The sequence below is a fragment of the Fundulus heteroclitus genome, chromosome 23 (genome assembly GCF_011125445.2).
Source record: "Fundulus heteroclitus isolate FHET01 chromosome 23, MU-UCD_Fhet_4.1, whole genome shotgun sequence".
Classification (NCBI taxonomy): domain Eukaryota; kingdom Metazoa; phylum Chordata; class Actinopteri; order Cyprinodontiformes; family Fundulidae; genus Fundulus; species Fundulus heteroclitus.
The window spans coordinates 24206358-24225519 of record NC_046383.1 but is presented as its reverse complement, the minus strand read 5'-3'; the positions used below and the strand labels follow the sequence as shown (position 1 = coordinate 24225519).

General features: G+C 41.7%; 1 protein-coding gene across 2 annotated transcripts in view; it reads left to right on the top strand.

Annotated features, from left to right (window-relative positions):
- The first annotated feature begins 4723 nt into the window (after positions 1 to 4723).
- The window catches only part of atrx (ATRX chromatin remodeler), a 48029-nt gene continuing 33590 nt past the window's right edge, over positions 4724 to 19162 (top strand). Inside the window, exons 1-14 of one of the 2 annotated variants that reach the window (XM_036127692.1) lie at positions 4724 to 4914; positions 6968 to 7029; positions 8611 to 8660; positions 8750 to 8859; positions 8939 to 9019; positions 9166 to 9272; positions 9460 to 9527; positions 12367 to 14495; positions 15075 to 15147; positions 16358 to 16521; positions 16614 to 16778; positions 16857 to 16971; positions 17744 to 17846; positions 18081 to 18260. In XM_036127692.1, coding sequence (XP_035983585.1) covers positions 4905 to 4914; positions 6968 to 7029; positions 8611 to 8660; positions 8750 to 8859; positions 8939 to 9019; positions 9166 to 9272; positions 9460 to 9527; positions 12367 to 14495; positions 15075 to 15147; positions 16358 to 16521; positions 16614 to 16778; positions 16857 to 16971; positions 17744 to 17846; positions 18081 to 18260 — 3417 coding nt within the window. In that variant the 5' untranslated portion in view covers positions 4724 to 4904. Of the gene's footprint in view, positions 4925 to 6967; positions 7030 to 8610; positions 8661 to 8749; positions 8860 to 8938; positions 9020 to 9165; positions 9273 to 9459; positions 9528 to 12366; positions 14496 to 15074; positions 15148 to 16357; positions 16522 to 16613; positions 16779 to 16856; positions 16972 to 17743; positions 17847 to 18080; positions 18261 to 19162 lie in introns of both variants that reach the window. The other variant, XM_036127693.1, reaches the window with a different exon arrangement.

Sequence of the window (19162 nt, the reverse complement as noted above, 5' to 3'; positions counted from 1 at the left end):
AAAATTACTTTGTCAATGAAAGTAATATTTAAAAGTCAAGAGGGTATGTGTTAAACTGCGACTTATAAATAAATCTAACACCCGTTGCCCTTGATTCCAGGAAAAGTTGAAAACTAAAGAGCTCAGATGAGTTTGCATTTTCTCTTTGCTTTTTAGACATTTCAATAAAAGACTTCTCAGTTTTTAGTGAATCTGTTTGTAACTGCTGATTCCATCAAGGCGTTTCTTTATTGCAATCTTACAATCTTTGCCTGGGGTCTTCCTCGGGCTTAGTGTGACATTACACCAGTGATAGTCAGCGATGACAAGGCCTTCTTAACAGAACGGCAAAAATGTGATGAACAAATTGGAAAATCCCAAAGTTAGAAATGAGTGTAGAGAGCTCCGATAAAATACCATTTGTCATATAAAAAAAAAATAGATCACAATTAAGGTATTTCAAAACTTTTTCCACCTTTAATGGGACATCTATCCTTTCAAATCAACTGGAGGGGGAAAAAAAACATCAGTTAGTAGGAGAAACGTTAAAATTAATAAAGCTGCAATGACCTGGTTGTGCAAGGTTGTGCAGCCTTTAACTGGTACTATTGCAAAAGCAGCTTTTGATTCAGTTACATTTACTTTTGCTGAGTTCACACCTCAGATCAGATAAAGTAAATCTGATTAACCAGAAAATGCAGAGTTGCCGTTTATAGTAGGGCCGTACTGATGTTTTTCTCGTTGACATCCTTTAGCTCGATATAGCGTGCCGGAAAGGAGTCGAAGGGTATAAAGAATTTCTTTTTTTACATATTATTGAAAATGCATTATTTCACTAACACAGCTAAAGAAAAGATAATATTTAATGTTACGACAATAATAAAAACTAAATGTTAATAGTATGACATTATTACGATAATACAACTAATGATACGATAATATAACTAATGATAAAGGATAGGAAGCCTCTTCGTCCAAAGACAACTTCCAAGCTGAAACCCCGTTGTACAATGGTTTAACAACAAAAGTTTTGGGAAACAACTTTAAAAGATTTTGGTTTTGCAAAGAAACAACTTTTTGGAGAATTTTTGCATGGCAGAGTGGATAAAATTGTTAAGCCAAGATGTATAATGCTAGACTCCTAGAAGGCTGAAAGATGAAATTTAATAAAAAGCTGTTTTGCAACCGGGTTATAGTTTGTTTGTTTTTTGTTGCTGTTTTTCGTCCGTCCGTCCGTCCGTCCGTCCGTCTTCTTCCGCTTATCCGGGGTCGGGTCGCGGGGGTAGCAGCTTCAGTAGGGAGGCCCAGACGTCCCTCTCCCCGGTCACTTGGGCCAGCTCCTCAGGAGGAATCCCAAGGCGTTCCCAGGTCAGCCGGGAGACATAGTCCCTCCAGCGTGTCCTGGGTCTTCCCCTGGGCCTCCTCCCGGTGGGACGTGCCCGGAACACCTCACCAGGGAGGCGTCCAGGAGGCATCCTGACCAGATGCCCGAGCCACCTCAACTGGCTCCTCTCGACGTGGAGGAGCAGCGGCTCTACTCTGAGTCCTCCCCGGATGACTGAGCTCCTCACCCTATCTCTAAGGGAGAGCCCAGACACACTACGGAGAAAACTCATTTCAGCCGCTTGTATCCGGGATCTCGTTCTTTCGGTCACGACCCAAAGCTCGTGACCATAGATGAGGGTAGGAACGTAGATCGACCGGTAAATCGAGATCTTCGCCTTTTGGCTCAGCTCTCTCTTCACCACAATGGATCGGTACAGCGCCCGCTTCACAGCAGACGCCGCACCAATCCGCCTGTCGATCTCCCGCTCCATCTTCCCCTCATTCCTGAACAAGACCCCAAGATACTTGAACTCCTCCACTAGGGGCAGCACCTTACCGTGCTGCCCCTAGTGGAGGAGCCCTCCCCTCCCTGGGCTGCCACCTTACCGTGGTGGAGGGGTTTGAGTGTCCCAATGATCCTAGGAGCTATGCTGTCAGGGGCTTTAAGCCCCTAGTAGTGTCACCCAAGGCAGACAGGTCCTAGGTGAGGGACCAGACAAAGTGCAGCCCAAAAAGCCCCTTATGATGAGTACAATTATTGGACGTCGTGTTCCCTCGCCCGGACGCGGGTCACCTTTTTTTTTTTTTTTTTTTTGTCTCTAACAGATTTCATTGTCTTCCTGTAGAATTGTATGAGATAAATGCTGCATCATATGTTGAAAAAGCTTAGAAATTATTTATAATGATCCTACAGAAACTGGCCATTTTCATGGAGGACTGGGGGCTCTTAGAGCCTATAAACATTCCTTTACTGGGGGCATCACAACAGATTAGATTAGGGTTTCACCGATAAAGATGTTTTATTCACTTTGCAGATGAGCAGTGAAAAGCATTGCATTAGTAAAGTGGATGAGATCTTTTTACTATCCTGTAAGCAGCCATGCCTCCTGACACAGTCAGCACTATTGTGTGTTTCCACCGATGAACGGTTTCTATATGAAGGTTCTTTTGTTCCAAAACGATTTGTGCATTGTAAGCATGAATTTGAAGTTGTAGAGGGAGTTAAATTAATTCTAAGTTTTGTATTTGTAGAATAAAAAAAAATCACTAGTACAAATTTTGTTTTACACCTGTTCAAATTTTAAGTACAAGTACACAAATTGTGTTCTGTGAGTTGCACATCAAAAACTTCTTATATTCTCAGTTTTGCTCCAAATGGTCCAGAACTATTGTTGCAAAACTATTTGTGCATTGTAACTTTGGTGTTTTGTAATTGTAGATTTTTTTAAAATCTGTCACAAGTACAAAATAAAGTTATACCTCTTCAAATTCTTGAGTACAAGTACACAAATTGTGTTCTGTGAGTTGCACATCATAAATGTCTGTCATTCAGTTCTTCTACAGTTGATCTAAAACAAATGGTGCAAAACAAATTCAAACACGTGTATTAAAATCTTTAAAAAAACCAAAACTTTTTATGTATTTTTTTCCTTAACACAAATACAAATCAACGAGTACAACTGCACAAATCTGCTGCTGTGAGTCACAAATTCAACTTTACAAGTTACAAGTTTTTTTAAAACCCAGTGCTCGGAAGACATTCACCTGGGGGTGCCAAAACATTCAAATGTTAGGTCAAGTTAGGTCCAAAGAAAGTAATTGATAAATTAAAGATGTTTGGCCAAGACGATCTCATTCAAAATGTGAACAAACATCTCAATGTGCCATGTTTCTGTGCAGAGAAGTTTTACAAAGCAAAGTCTGAAGATTTTTTCTAAAGCCAGGACACTTGTTCGTACTTAGAACCTGAATTTATCATCAGATCTCAGGTCACAAAAACTCCAGCGAGTATTTTGGTTGTCAGCAGTTCCCATTTCTATTTTTTTTCCACTTGTGAAATAATACGTTACAATCCACACCAAGACATCTCTACTATAGGTGAACATGGTAAAAAAAATAGTTCTTGTACACTCAGTGTCTTGCAAAAGTGTGAATGAAGTTTAATATAGACCAACGCTAATAGTGTATAATGGTGAAGTGAAAGGAAAATTCTGCATGGGTTTAATAAATAAATATTCAGAAATTTTAAAGATTGGGATGTGATTTTATGACCAGACCTTGCTATTAACTTCACTTCAGCTTTCTCACTGACCTGTATGCTGGGTTCCATGGTCTTTGTGATGCTTTTTGTTCTCTAATGTTCCCTGAAGTCTTCTTAGAATAGCTGAGGTCAAATTATACACACGTGGTCTCTGTGTAAAATGCAGTTGTTCGTAGTTTGATTTAGAGCTGAGATCTGCAACCTGTGGCCCGTTTTGGCCCGCCACAGAAAAAGACCAGAGTAAGCTGTTTTCCTTTGTTATAATGTAATTTCTGCATAGATCCCACAACAGAATAAAAATAATGGTGAAATATGACAATAAAAAGTACCTCTTTACTTAAATTAGTTTGAAGGGGTCCAAATGCCCGACCTTTCAGATTCTCATTTGTGAAGAAATAGGTGCGAACATTACATAATCCTACTGCTGAGCAATGCAGCACTGCTTTGTGCTGGTCTGTAAAATCCAACCATCCAACCCAACGACATACACTGAACTTTGTTGATTGTAACATTACAAAATGTGCAAAAAGAAAATGGGCTGTAAATTTTTGGATAATGCGCAATGTGATTTAATCTTATCCTGTGGTGCAGGAGTACAGTGACGTCTATGACACAGAGAAAATACATAGAGAAAATAAAATATGTTTAGCTAAAGTTTTGTCAAACGATGGCTACAAACGGTGTCTTCGTGTTTTTACACGCTCACTTGCACTTTTAAAATCTTTTTTCTGGCTTTCAAGGCAGTCTGAAACATTTTTTTAAGGTTCTTTCTGCCACTCTGTGAGCCTAAATATTGCCAATCAATGTGAAAATGCTGCATGGGTAAACTATACGTATAAGTGTAAAAGCAATCTGGAAAACAAAAAAACAGAAGAAGAAAAAAAGGGAGGTGATATGTTCCTGAAAGTAAATTGTTTGGTATGTCTGAAACTGACCAAAGGAAATAACTAATGATGACAAACACGATTTGATTCATCGCTGCATAATGGGTGTTGTGAGAGCTGATTATGTGATAAATGGACATGCCTTAACTAAAGCAAAGACATCAGTTTTGCTCCACTTTCTGTAGCGTTTGCCTCCTTTCAGGCTGAACCAATCACATCCTGAGATCCTCTGAAGCGACCAGCCAATAGGAAACCTCGCACGGTTGAGACCAGATGCGCCATTTTACTGCGTCCACAGTCATCCGGCAAGATGGTCCCTTGCTTTGTTTCTACTGACCGGAGTTATTTTGGCTTTTAGCCCTAAAATTGTAGCTTCCAAACCGTCGAACTGAAGCGCATTGCATGGGACGGGGTCTCCCGGAGTAAAACCGAACCTCCGCGCTGTCCGTCGGGAAATGACGACAGGTGAGAGCGGGTATGGACGTTGTTTATGTTGTTTGTTTTAGACAAGCCGTCGTTGCATTGATTACTGTTGTTGGCCTCGTTAGCAGGAAGCCGGGCCACGGCAGCCTTTCTGATGCTAGTTAGCACGCTAAGCTAACTGGGTGCTAATCGTTAGCCGCGCAGCCGGCAACATTGAAATCAGCGGGCACGGAGGGTTGAACGTCTGCATCCAGACGTCCGACATGTTGCTCGATACGCCAAAAAAACGTTTCAACATGAATAATTAATGAAGCGCATGCATTTGCGGTGACATTTCTGCTAGCTTAATGCTGCATAGCTAATAACTGTGGGTGCTACATGGTATTGTTAGGCTGCTGCGTGCAGGGCGCGAGGGCTTTTTTTCTTCTTCTTCTTTTTTTTTTTTTTTTTTTTGTGTGTGCCATGTTTATCCTCCTAAAGGAAGTGAAGGCCTGAGGTGCCCATGCACCGGATCCCATGCACGACGCAGGAGGCAGCAGTGCAACGGAGCCCAGAGATGCACGCCTTTTCAGTGCAAGCCGAAAGATAAACGCGCGAATTGACTTGACGTCACGACGGTCATGAATTTATGGCCTGTCGAGACCGAGAGAAGACGTGCTGGGGACAAAATAAGCCGCCAGCGACTGAAGAGCAGGGAAGCAGGCCTGATCCGATTTTTTTTATTTATTTTTTTTTTTACCCCCGAAATTACATGTTGAATGTTATGCTGTGGAAACAACGCGAGGTTGACGGAGTGACATGACCCTGCCTCTCAAGAGACTTGATGGACATCTTAATGCATGAACAATAAAGCCTTTCTGGTTGTTTTTAAATCATATGTGATTTAAAAAAAAATAATAAAACACCCCCCCCCCTCCTCCTCCCAGAGAAATCACCTCAGCAGGTTGTAGTCTCGTTTTGCTCATAGCTGCTTGCATATGGAAACTTTGCCAACTTAGGGAAAGTGTCAAACAAAACAAAACAAACAAAAACAAGCTGCGCTTTCCCGCTCTCTGATGCTTTTCCTGATCTGTACCTGTGATTGTGATGATTGCATGTAGCTACTAGAAAAATCACAGCAATGCTAGATGCTGTGAACATCTTGTCCCTGAATGGCAAGGTAAAAACTTTTGTTTAACGCAAACTTTCCGTTCCATATGTTGTTTAACGTTAGCTTATTTTTAGCTATTTTTCTCAAATGTATCTTAATAATAAGAAGACTCGTCTTTATTGTCATTGCAACGTACATCCCAATGAAATTTGTGCTCTGCATTTATCCCCTCTGGGATGGGATAAATGCGTAACACTCTAACCACTAGGCCACCACCTCCCCAGAGTGGTACAAAGCTCTGAAATCCAGCTAATTTTGTCAATATATATTGAACTGATTGTTTTAATTGTTATGTAGGGCTGTGCCAAGTGTATAGTTTTCACAGTATCGTGGATTTCAACGCGCACATATCGCACCGAACTGCCTGGAGCGCGCTTAGTGTCAGCTGGTTGTTTAAGCGCCCTACATTCAGGCTGTCGGTGCCCCTGGCATGTTTGGTCACATTTGTTGTTGAATGAGACATAAAGTTTGAGAAGTTAAAGAGGTGCTAAAGTTGATGAGAGACTACAGCGAAGATGCGTCACTGTGAAAACGTCACAAGTCAGAAGGAAGAAGATTTTTTTCATTAAAACCTTGTGTTTGAGATGGAATTGAGGAATGTTTTTGTTTTTTTAGCAGCTGTATAGACGTCTCCTTGTCGTTTGCTTTCATCCTAAAACAGAAGCACTTTTTTTTCTGTATTTATCACAAGCTATATTGTTTTCGCGACTATCCTACTGGCTTTAGTTTAACTTCTGACTTGTTGAGGTTTTGACACGCAGAAGACAATCAGTGATCACTTTGGTCTCACAGCTGATTAAAAGTGTTAGCCGTTATTATTTTATGTGATTTATTGTTGAAGGCTTTGTTTTTTTTTTGTTTTTTTGCTGACTTGAATGCAGTCGTGCTTTATTTCTTTTTGCCGCTGCGCTCTCACGCAGAAAACAATGTCTGGTGTCTCCTCAGGTAAAACGAGTCTGGCTTCTTCTGAAACAAACCTAGATCAGATGGGAGAGAAAGGAGAGGAGGTGAGTGCGCTCCCTGGAGCTTGAAAATGTGTTTTGTGTTTTTATTCTGTTGATGGGAGGCGGGAGGGACAGAGTATTCTGAAATAAGGAGGAGACTGGTGATCTTCTTTCATTCATTCAATCAGCATTTATTGAATCTTTTCCTGATGGAACGTTTTTGGAGACGTTTAATCTGAGAAATGTGCCGTTTTTTTCTAGATCTGTGCCCGTATCCACAGAGAATCCTAAGGCTGACGCCGTTTTAGGAAAAGTCTTAGAATTTAACCTCAGTAAGATAAAAGTTATTCAGTGTTAAGAACAGCAAGGAGGACTTTTAGCGAGCCTGAGGGTGTCTGAAGCAGGGAAGATGGTAGAAAGAGCGAGCCGATCAGCTGATCCACCACCTAAACAACGGAGGAAATGAGCATATAAACATCTTTAACAATTATACATTTATTAATATGTCGGTAAGATAAGCTTTATTATCCCCAAAGGGGGAAATTGATTCATTTCAGCGGCCCGACGGCTTAAAAGTGCAGCTCTAGTAACATTATTTTATTGAGGCAAATAAATAGGAAGGATGTTGAAACTTCATGAAAGAAAATTGAGAAATGTACAAAAAATTTATTACAGAGGATATTTTTACACTATTTGCAGAAATGCTAACAAAAATAAACATCTTAGAAGAAGTGGAAAAAGCTGCATAAAAATGCATACTCTGGACAAGAAAAGAGATCAAAGTATTTTCTGTATTGCTTGATAATGTCAGCAGCCTAAATGGTCACATAAAAACACCAAGATGTGCAGCGAAAACGGCGCATTGACCTGCACTTCAAAGTCCGCCTATTGGCACCGTAATTCAGGGACCAGTTTTTTTTTATTTTTTTTATATATACCTTTTTTTTCCCCCTACATTTTATGTCGATCGTTTTGCTAAATCCAGTCTCTTTATACAAGCAGGCAATCCCAGTAAAATGCACATTAATGTCAAATAAAGCAGTAAAATGACCTGGATGCCGAGTAAACACAAGCAAATCCAAACGATGAGGATGTAAAAAAGGAAACGTTCGCACATTTTAATTTAAGTTTCATCATCATGTCACACATTTAATCCAGTCTAATCTGTTGACTTCTCTCCTTTGATTACCAGAAGCACATTTGTGTGTTTTATTTATTATTTTTTATATATCGACCAATCACAGCTCTTAAAATACGGCATCACTCCCAGCAACGGGATCAAGCACACCTCCTCGCTGAGATAAACGTTTCTCTAATTTCCTTCCTCAGTCACTCTCAGCAGCGATGTGAGACTAAGACTCCTATGAAGGATTAGACGGGAGTCTGTGAGAGGACTCTGAGGATCTTTGTGAATACGGGCCTCCAGGTAGCCTTGAAGAGAGCCCCCCCCGCCCCCGCAGCATTCCTTTCTGCCTGCCGCTATCTCTGCTGCTCGACCTCGGGTCTCTTAGAATAAACAGAATGGGGCTTTCAGCTCTGCAAGATTGAATACTTTTCTCAGGCTATCTGCGTTTATAAAGAGCCAAAAAAAAAATGTATGCAACAGTTGTTAAGCTGCTAAAATAAGTCCTGGTTTCTCCGCAGCCTGGGAGCTCATCAGACAGCATGAAGCCGTCGTCTTCTCGCAGCAAGAGGTTAGGAACTCGCTTATTATTGCCACGATTATCGCTTTGATTGTCGCCGCTGCACAAAATACTAAAAGTCGCTTGTCTACACAATGCAGGAAGCCCTCCAACGTAACAAAGCACACAGGACAGGGGGACTCTGACGCCTCGGCTGGCAGCGAAAATGAAGCGGCCACGTCTGACAGCAACACGGGCAGCGAATCTAAAGGTGCGATCTGCTGCGGCGTAAGTTCTGCCGAGGCTGAGACGCAGGCGGCTCCTGACGCTGCTGCCTTTTCTTTCAACAGGCACTTTAGTGATGAAGCCGAGTGGGAACGAAAGCAAAGGCGCCATGAAGCTCAAAGTGGATTTCAAACAGAAAAGAACAGGTAAATATCCCCCCCCCCCCCTATTTTATGTTTCGTTAATGTTGGAAATTAAAGCAGAGAGTTGTAGAGTAAATGAGCAGGATATGTCAGCTTGGCGTGAGATGGGGAGAAGTGATGCGGTGAAAGTGACCATTTGCTCGTCGCAGGTGATTCCTTGGAGAAGGTGAGCTGCACAGCCTGCGGGAAGCAGGTGAACCAGTTTCAGCGTAACTCCGTGTACGAGCATCCCATGCTTAAAGTACTTATTTGCAAGGTATGAAAACCGACTGCATGTTGAAGACACTCTTCTTGCTCACCTTCTTTAATCTGCCCTTTATTCAATTCAGTTAAATTTTATTTATATAGCACCAATTCATGAAACATGTCATCTGAAGGCACTTTACAAAGTCAAATTCAATAATTTATTTATTGTTTATGCATTATTTGTTCTTCCCCCCCAGTCATGTTACAAGTACTACACAAGTGACGACATCAACCGGGACTCTGATGGGATGGATGAGCAATGCAGGTGCAGGCAGCCAACAAAACACTCATTTATGACGGCTTCAAGTGAAAAAAAATAGTTTAGAGAATTAGATGCATGGGTTACGGTGCCTTGATCATGTGTTTATGTCCCTTAACTTTCTAATTACTACCACAAACTTAAGCGTGTTTGACTGGGATTATATTTGCATAGACCAGGAGAAAGAAGTGCAGCGTGTTGTAAGCCTGGCGGGCCACCAGGCTTTACTCGCCTCCCTGCCAGGCGAAGCATCGATTATTTTAAATGCACCGATGTTTGAGAGCCACATTAAAAAAAAAAAAAAAAAACCTTCCGGTCTAAATAGCCAACACGCTAGCTGTTATTAGCTGGACGCACACTACGGCCCCCTCCTTTAAGCCACATCAAAGCTTTTTTTTATTGCAGTTATATTGCAAATGCCATTAATTGTGCAGCCCTAGTTGAAATATGACACAATTTAGATTTTTGGCACAATCGTATAGCCCTAATGGCCGTGCTTACTTCTGTTTAGCGGTAAACAAATTTGCAGCTAATAATGCAACATCTGTAGCGACCTATGCTAAGGCTGTGGTTGATCAAAAATAAATTAGCAAAATTACCAGAATCAAAAAAAGTTAACTGATCAGCTACGGCTGGGCAATATATTGATTTAAAAAAAAAAAAAAATCACAATTTTGTTTTAAAGAGATAGAAGATTATATCGTTAATGTTGAGATGGTATATGTTGCGTTATATTTATACTTTTATGTATTTCAGTAGGTTATTTTTCAGCCGTTCATCATGTTTATATGCAGCTGTTTGTTAAAAAATGTGCCTGTAAGACATTTGTGATAAGGGTTTAAGTCAGAAATGTCTTTTTATAATTGTTTAATGAAAAGAAAGACATGTCAAGATAAACATGGTATATCGGGTTATTATTTTTGGTCCATATCGCCCGGCTATGATCTGCTGCCAAATCCAGACTCTTGTCTAAAATATATATTTTATACCAGGACATTGCTTTATTTATCTCTTAGTGATAAAGTCAAGCAAGATTAAATGATAATAAGAACTAGAAACTTTCAATTTATGAAGAAATTGAAGAAGGCGCCCACCTGGTGGTGCGTATAACTGAAGTTATTTAATTACTTGTAAAAAGAAAATGGATAATTTGAATATTTTTCTTGGTATATTGTGTCAAGTTGAAATTTTTAATATCATGACAGCCCGAAATTAATCACAGGTTAGCTCTACTAACTCATTTGGTCATTTCTACAGGTTGACATTTTATTTAGGGTTAGCCGAATTATACAAAAACTTGCCAAATCTTTTTTGTTGTTATATAAAAAAAAAAAATGTAGATGAGCACAATTTCTCTTCCCATTAACAAATAAGCTCTACTTGTCTAGTTTATTTCCCCCATATAGCGATAAAAAGCATCAAAGTGGTGGTAATGTGGTGTGGTGGTAACCTCTATAAATAGCATAACGGGGGTTCAAATCATCTTTAATTATTCTGAGCGTGTTGATTGGGTGGTTTGAATGACGCTCAGTTTTAAAGTCAGTATTTCCATCAATGAGCTATATGATACACTGGAGTGCTGATTTTGCCGAAAAACTGAAGTCACTGGCCGCCATCTTGCTCCTCCCTACTCTCACAGAATCCCATAGGATTTGGTTGCAACAACAAGCAGTTTTCTGGCTGAGTGAAAACGTTTCACAGGTAATTCTACAGTCAGTGGATGTACTAACACTATCAACTTCTAGGAAATTAGGTGCTGAAATATTTTACATGTTATTCATATTAAATATATATAAATGTGTATATATAAGTATGTGTATATGTGTATATATATGTATACATATATGTAAATATATGTTCTTTTATATTGTTATTTATGTATTTATAAATGTTATATATATTTAACGAGACAAGAGAGCATTCAATGTTTTACTGATGTGAAGTATTTAACATATTGTTTAATTATATCATAGTAATGTGTTAATTTCAGTTTTATTTGCAGTTTTATCCTCTGAAAAAGTATTGTGTACCCAATATTTGTAAAGAGATGAGTACTTCAGTTTTTTTTTTTTTTACTCATTAGAGATCAGTGAGATAGTTTCAGTTTATCAGTTGGACCAGAGTTTATTACGTCATTACTTAATCACCAGAAACATTCAGGAGCCATTTAACTCAGAACAAGTAAGACTGTTTATTACATAGCCTTGTTTATTAGCTGCACTTTGCAATTTATCGACAAGCTTTCTCTTGAATTAAAACATTCAGCTCAATACAAAAAACAAAACAAAAAAAAAAAAGTTTATTGCTTGTTTTAAATAGACCTCGTCTACAAACGTGTATATCTGCAAGGCATAATTGTTTCTTGTAATTAATGCACAGCAAAATTGAAGCTATATATAAATGTGTGTGTGTGTGTGTGTGTGTATATATATATATATATATATATATATATATATATATATATATATATATATATATATATATATATATATATATATATATATATATATATATATATATATATAATTTTTTTTTTTTTTTTTTATAAATAAAATGCTAAATATTTCAGCACATGACTTTCTCATTACTTGATAGTTTTAGAACATAACATAAAAGTATATGGCATTAGACATTTTAAAAGTTTTAAGCCCCCCCTGAACATGAGAAAATCCTCGTTATTCGATGCTGTAGCGCACATATTCCCTAGTTACTGGGGGAAAATAGGGAGTACCAATATGGCGGCTGGTGGCTTCAAAGCGACTCGTTCTAACAGCGGGCGATTAGCACTCCAGTGTATTATATAGCTCAGTGGTTTCCATTCACCGTGAACTCTCGTGTCCCTCAGATGGTGCGCCGAGGGTGGGAAGCTCATCTGCTGCGACTACTGCAACAACGCCTTCTGCAAGAAGTGCATCCTGCGCAACCTGGGCAGGAAGGAGCTGTCCAACATCACCGACGAGAACTCCAAGTGGCACTGCTACGTGTGCCGCGCCGCGCCGCTGCAGGACCTGGTCTCCAGCTGCCAGGGCATCATGCAGAGGAAGGAGGAGGCCGAGATGAAGCAGCGCAAAACGGACAAGGCAGAGGCGTGCGAAGGCAGGAAGGAGAAGAAGAAGCCGTCCAAAGAGCAGAAAGGAGTCGCCAACGGCAAAGAGCACGGCGACGGCCTGGGGACCATGACCTTCTCCTACAAGAACCTGCAGATACCCAAAGAGCTCATTAAGAAGACGAAGAAGCTGGTCGAGACCACGTCCAGCTTGAACCACACCTTCATCCAGTTCATCCAGCAGGCCACCGACGACCGGACGGACGCCAGCATCAGGTACCGACACCTCAAAGCCTTCAGGGCGGTGCTGTCGGACCTGAGGAAGGCCCACAATGCACTGGAGGAGGCGCTGAAGCCCGAGTTCAGGAGCATGGAGCTGCAGAACGGTACGGAGGGGCAACACGGGCGAAAGGCGGGCAGCGCCGCGGAGAACAACGACATGGAGTGTTCTGCTGACGCCGGAGGAGACGGGGAGCGGTGTACCCAGGTCAAGTCCGAGTGCGAGTCCGAGGAGAGGAAGGAGGAGCCGCCCAGGGAGCAGGAATTAGTTTGTAAATCTGAGGAAACTGAGAAGGAGACAAATGAGCAGGACGGTAAGGCAGAAACGGCGCAGGAGGTGAAAGAGTCGCCCGAAAAATACTTTTTAGCTAAAGAGACGCTCCCGGAGCCACACGACGCAGCGGATTCAGTCGATGAGGCAGAGACGATGGAGGAGGAGCAGAAAGAGGAGCAGGACGACAAGCCGGAGGAGGCGGAGACGAAGGACCACCAAGCAGAAACGGAGCTCCCCAAAAAGACGATTAAAGCCGAGGCCTTTGACAACGAGCCGCTGTCCACCGCTGAAATGTCCTCGGATCACGACATCATGTCCGTGCCTCCTTCGGTTCCCGAGGAGCTCTTCCAGATGGTGGAGAGCCTCGCCGACTCCTCCCTGCTCTCGAGGAGCGACTCGGCTAAAGACTCTAACGCAAAGTCCGAAGAACCAGCGGCGGAAGCCCTGTGCCCCCAACCCAAGGTGAAGAACCTGATCGTCAAGCTGACTCCTGTGCCGGTGGTCAAGAGCAGCGCCTCCAGGTCCAGGAGCAAGGAGAAGGACGGAGACCAGCCCAGCAGGAGCAAGGAGAAGGAGAAGGGCGAGGACAAGAAAGACTCGGAGTCTGGGAGAGCAAAAGGGAGCGAGAGCCCGCCGCCGACCCGCCGCTCCAGCAGGGTGAAGACCACGCCCCTACGGAAGCAGGGAGAAAACAAGGAGAAGGACTCCTCCGAGTCAGAGTCTGAGGGAGACAACAAGGACAAGTCGTCACGGAAACCCGGCGGAGCTAAAAAGGAGGCGAAGCCCTCGGCGAAAAAGACGGAGGACTCTGACTCTGACGAGGTTCCCGCCGCTCTGCTGGAGAAAGCTGCGACGGGAGACAACAGCAGCGAGGAGGAGGAGGCGGCCAAGAAGAGTCTCTTCAAGTCAGACGCCTCCTCCAGGAGCGGCGGGAAGCTGAGCAAAGGGAAGAGGAAGCACGACAGCTCCGACTCAGACAGGGACGCCAAGAACAAGAAGACGTCCAAGAAGAAGAGGCAAGGCAGCTCCGACAACTCCGACTCGGAGTCGGACCTCGAGAAGGAGGAGAAGAAGAAAGCCAAGAGGCGGTCCAGCCGCGTCAAGAAGCAGGAGGACTCCAAGGGGGAGGAGAAAAACTCAGCGGACAGGAAGGCAGCTGATAGGAAACGCTCCTACGAAAAGAAGAGGAAGGGAAAGAGCCCCAAAGCTGCCTCCAAGCTGCAGTCTTCATCTGAGGAAGAGGAGGAAGAGGAGGAGGAGGAGGAGGAGGCGGCGGCTGGAGGCGACTCTGGAGAGGACAGCGACCAGCAGAAGATCAAACCCATAGTGGAGGACAACGTGGCCGAAGGCACTGGAGTCTTCCATCAGTCCTCAGGTAGAACCTCGTCTCTGGTCTGCTAGAACCTCTCTGGTCTCTGCTAGAACCTCTCTGGTCTCCTCTAGAACCTCTCTGGTCTCCTCTAGAACCTCTCTGGTCTCCTCTAGAACCTCTCTGGTCTGCTAGAACCTCTCTGGTCTGCTAGAACCTCTCTGGTCTCTGCTAGAACCTCTCTGGTCTGCTAGAACCTCTCTGGTCTCTGCTAGAACCTCTCTGGTCTGCTAGAACCTCTCTGGTCTCTGCTAGAACCTCTCTGGTCTGCTAGAACCTCTCTGGTCTCTGCTAGAACCTCTCTGGTCTCTGTTAGAACCCTGCATTAAGTTTAGTCAAAGGTCTCAGTGCAGAGATGTCATAATTCTAGTTTATTTCACACACCATGTTCTTCTTTTCCACATAGTTTTTGTCTTCTAAGTTGTTACCAAATCTCAGTGACGTGGAGCTAAATGACCTTAAATATTCTTACTATTTTAAAACGAGCCAAAAATGGTTCTGTCTATAACTGTTTATAACTTTCACAATAAGCGTTTGCCTGCATGGGGGAAATGAACGCTGCTGTTCTTTCGTTTGCGTCCACAGGAGATGAGGTGGAGGCAAAAGAAGACGGCTCTCGGGTTTTTGAAGACGACGACGATGACGACCCTGAAAACAGGTACTTGGAAAAGGAATCAGACATTGTGACTCGGTTCTCTAAACGGGGAAGATATAATTGTAGTAACTAGACTTTTAATCTGAAGCTGTATTGACATGATTGTCCAAACCTTTCAATTAGGACTGTGCATAAAAAAGATGCAAAGATTAACATCGATGTTTTTAACGATTTAATATAGATGTCCTGGCTTTCAATGTTGATATACCTCCCAACCCCTAGGGGGCGCAATTACCGTGCGCCATTACTGTTCACAGTGAGGAAGTGCAAGTGAGACATTTGCTGAATGTCCAACAGGATTTTTAGAAGCGCCTTCGTCCCTAAAATCAGACGTTTGGGCACATTTTTGGTTTCTGTGATACGTTAAATGCGTTGAACCAAATGCTCTTTATTTTCCTGTTAATATACCAATGTTCACTAAATTGAACATAAATATAATTGGCTGGTTTTGTTGATTGAATCAATGAGCTTTAATTTGAAGTAATAAATATCGATATTGGAGTCAAATCAAGCTGAGCGATGTATCGAGAATCGTATTGCATCGGCTCATCCTAGATGATACCCAGCCCTACTTTCAATATAGGAGAAAATATATAGATTTGTTGTTCGATTTAGCTTTTTTATGGCAAAAGTTTAATAAAAGGAGTTTAAAATGTGGATGGTTGAATTTGATGTAAAGATAAATGGGTAAAAAAAAGCTTTTTTTTAATGGGAAAATGTTGGATTCTTACTAGTGGGGGACAATAATTCAATATCAATATATATAACTGCAATAAAAGTGTTATATTTCCAATATTTCAATATACATTAGTCTATGATTACAGCATTTGTCACTGACGTTCTGGGTTTTATGCAAACATGTTTTAAGTTTTAAAACTTTATATTGGAGTTTTATAAACATGGCAAAATAATTGTCATAAATTTGTACAGGCGATCTGTTGTGGGTTTTCTTGGCAGTCTTTCTGATGCGTTTACTTTGTTTATGTTAAAATTGTAATTACATCATCCGAAAATTAAGAAATATGTTGTGATAAAGTTTTGGCCATATCGTCCAGCCGTAATTGTTGTGTCAATAATTTGACCCAAACGCTAATTTGGGTGCAACAATTACGCATTTATCTTGTTTCTGTTTGGTTGACTGTAGGGCTTAATGTTTATTTCTATTTTGTTTTTCACTATTTCTGTTTTGTTTGTTTGTTTTTTTTCCTCAAAGAATTGCAAAGAAGATGCTTCTCGCACAAATAAAGTCCAATTACTCTTCAGGAGCAGAAAGCTCCTCCGACAACGAGGAGGAAGATGTGAAAAAGAAGTCCTCCCAGAGAGCCAAAAAAAAGAAGGAGGAGGAGGAAGAAGATGATGATGAGGAAGAGGAGGAAGGTAATGATCAAGCTGAAGTAAACAAGCGACGTTCAACAAGTATTCGTTCCTGTTTGTTTGCTTTTAACAATTATTTCTTTTCCTCCCGGAAGACGACACAGAAGACTCGGAGTCCGACGTTGAGGTGAAGAAGCGCGGCCGACGCCACAAGCTGCTCCGCCACAAGCTCTCCCTGAGCGAGGGCGAATCCGGAGACTCCAAGGACTCCAGCAAAGAGAGCAAGAAAAAGGGCGCCAAGAAGAAGTCTGCACGCAAAGGTACAGTTTGACTTTCATCAACGCCGTCTCCCAACCGGGGAACCGGTGAATGACCGCGCTGCGTTGCTTACCCACCAGTCGGCAGCGACGACTCTGAAGACTCGGACTTTGAGAAGTCGGCGTCCGGCTCGGAGTCGGGGATGAGCGAGGAGATCAGTGAGTCGGAGGACGACGGCAAGCGGCGAAAGACTAGGTGAGAGGACGGGATGCAGCCCGGGCGGTAGGGCTGAACAATTAATCACATTTTCAATATAATCGCGATTTAAAAAAACGCAATTTTTGGCTATGTAACAATTAGAGAATTAGACGCGTCCATTAGGTGTTGGTAAAATGTTTAAAGTGGGTTTGCCTCCACATGGAAGGGAAGACAGTTGTAGCAGTGAGATAATCTAGTTTTATTACTTGTTTTAGAGTTTATATAATCATACATAGCATTAAGTACAGGTCAATCAGTTTAATACATAGACTTGCTTGTTGGTTGCTTTATGTTCAACAAGGATTGATGTCCAAATCAACTAAAAGCTGTTCTCTTGAATAATATTCTGATTAATAGAAACATTAAAAGTTCTTGTTTTAAAATAGTCCTTGTTTACAAACATCTTTATTTAGAGGCCATTTTTGTTGCTTGTAGTTAATGCAGAGAAAAGTCAAAATTGCAATTTTGGTTGAAATATATTGTAGGCAGAACGCAATCATTACTGCTCTGAGTTTAGATGCTGTGGGTCTTTTAGCAACTAATCCGCACAGCGAGGAAACAAGTTGATTTATTGTTTGTATATGTTTAAAAAGACATGATAAATTAAACTGGAAAAAAAACCAAATCGCATTAAATCGCAATATTAAGAGGAAAAAAATCGCAATTAGATTATTTTCCAAAATCGTTCAGCCCTACCGGTCGGTAACTGTCGTTCACTCTTTCCTCCTCCCTCGGTGGACAAAACAAACACACTTCCTGTTTTCTGTAGATCTTCAAAGAAGAAGGAAGAAAGCAAGCAGAGGAGCTACAAGCAGCAGAAAAAGAAGCGGCGCAGGATCAAAGTTCAGGACGACTCCTCCAGCAACGAGAAGGTATTTAGAATGCAGAGACCTCAACTCTCTGATTTCTGGGAGGAGGTTTTTATTACTCAAGTCATGCAGAGGCTGAAAACCTAATCTGAACTCAGCCCTGTAGTGTCTGGAGACTCGCTGGAGTCCACAGATGAATCCTTGGGGGGGTTTTACTCGCCCACCGATCACGAGAAATGACTCTTTTCACCCGAGGGCCGAAGATCAAAGAGCTGAGCTTAATGTGCGTTTCCACAGAGCGGAGAGGAAGACGACGACGACGATCAGGACGGAGAGGGCCGCAAAGGCCGCAAGAAGATCCGCAAGATCCTGAAGGACGACAAACTGAGGACGGAGACGAGGGACGCTCTGAAGGAGGAGGAGGAGAGGAGGAAGCGCATCGCTGAGAGGGAGGCGCTCAGGGAGAAACTCAGAGAGGTAAACATGGAAGATGGTTAAACATGAGCTGCTACCTTTACCTCAGCCTGCCAGAGGAGAGGATTCAGTCCATTTCCCCTGAATATTAAAACTAAACTTGAGAAGGATTATGGAAAAATATTGAAGCTTTTGATATTTTGTTGAAAAATTAAGGACCTTTTTATATGAATTTATATTTGTGAGGAATTTATTGTGTTCCTTTTTTTTGCTAACTATTATTTGAGTTGCAGACCAATAGGTTCATGTTTATTCAAAAATAAAAAAAATAAATGCTGCTCTTTGCCCTCTTGATCCCTTTAGGTTCGGCTTCACTGCAAAAAGGGAACTAAAAGTAAGTAAAAAAAAATTAAATTGGTTTATTTTTCCTTTATTTGAGCAGCTAAATAAGACTATTTGCCAATGGAATGAGTTTTTTGCACTTAAAATAAAAATAACAATTCATCTCAATCATCTTATTTCAAGTGCAGGATAGCTAATAATCTTATTTTAGTGGTAAAAATACTAATTCCATTGGCAAATAGTCTTATTTAGCTGCTCAAATCAAGGAAAAATACACTAATTTCAATAAATTTTTACTTACTTTTAGTTCCCTTTTTGCAGTGTTTGTGAACTGGACCCGTGGTTCTTGAAGCGGGTCCAGTTGAAGCTCTGATTTATTTGAACGTTTTACAAACAGATTAAAGGTTTCACAGATCAGAAACAACGCTGTTCAGAATCCAGACCGACTGCAGAATCGTCTCCAATCATCATTCAGATCTTAACTCCACCGTGAAATCTGGAGAGTATCAATGCACGGGTTGTAAGGCATCACTGCTACCACAAGGTGGCTGCAGTGCATCAGCTCAAAGCTTGCATATAAACGCCGTTTTAACTCAAGTTCAGCTTCGCTCAATATCAGAAAT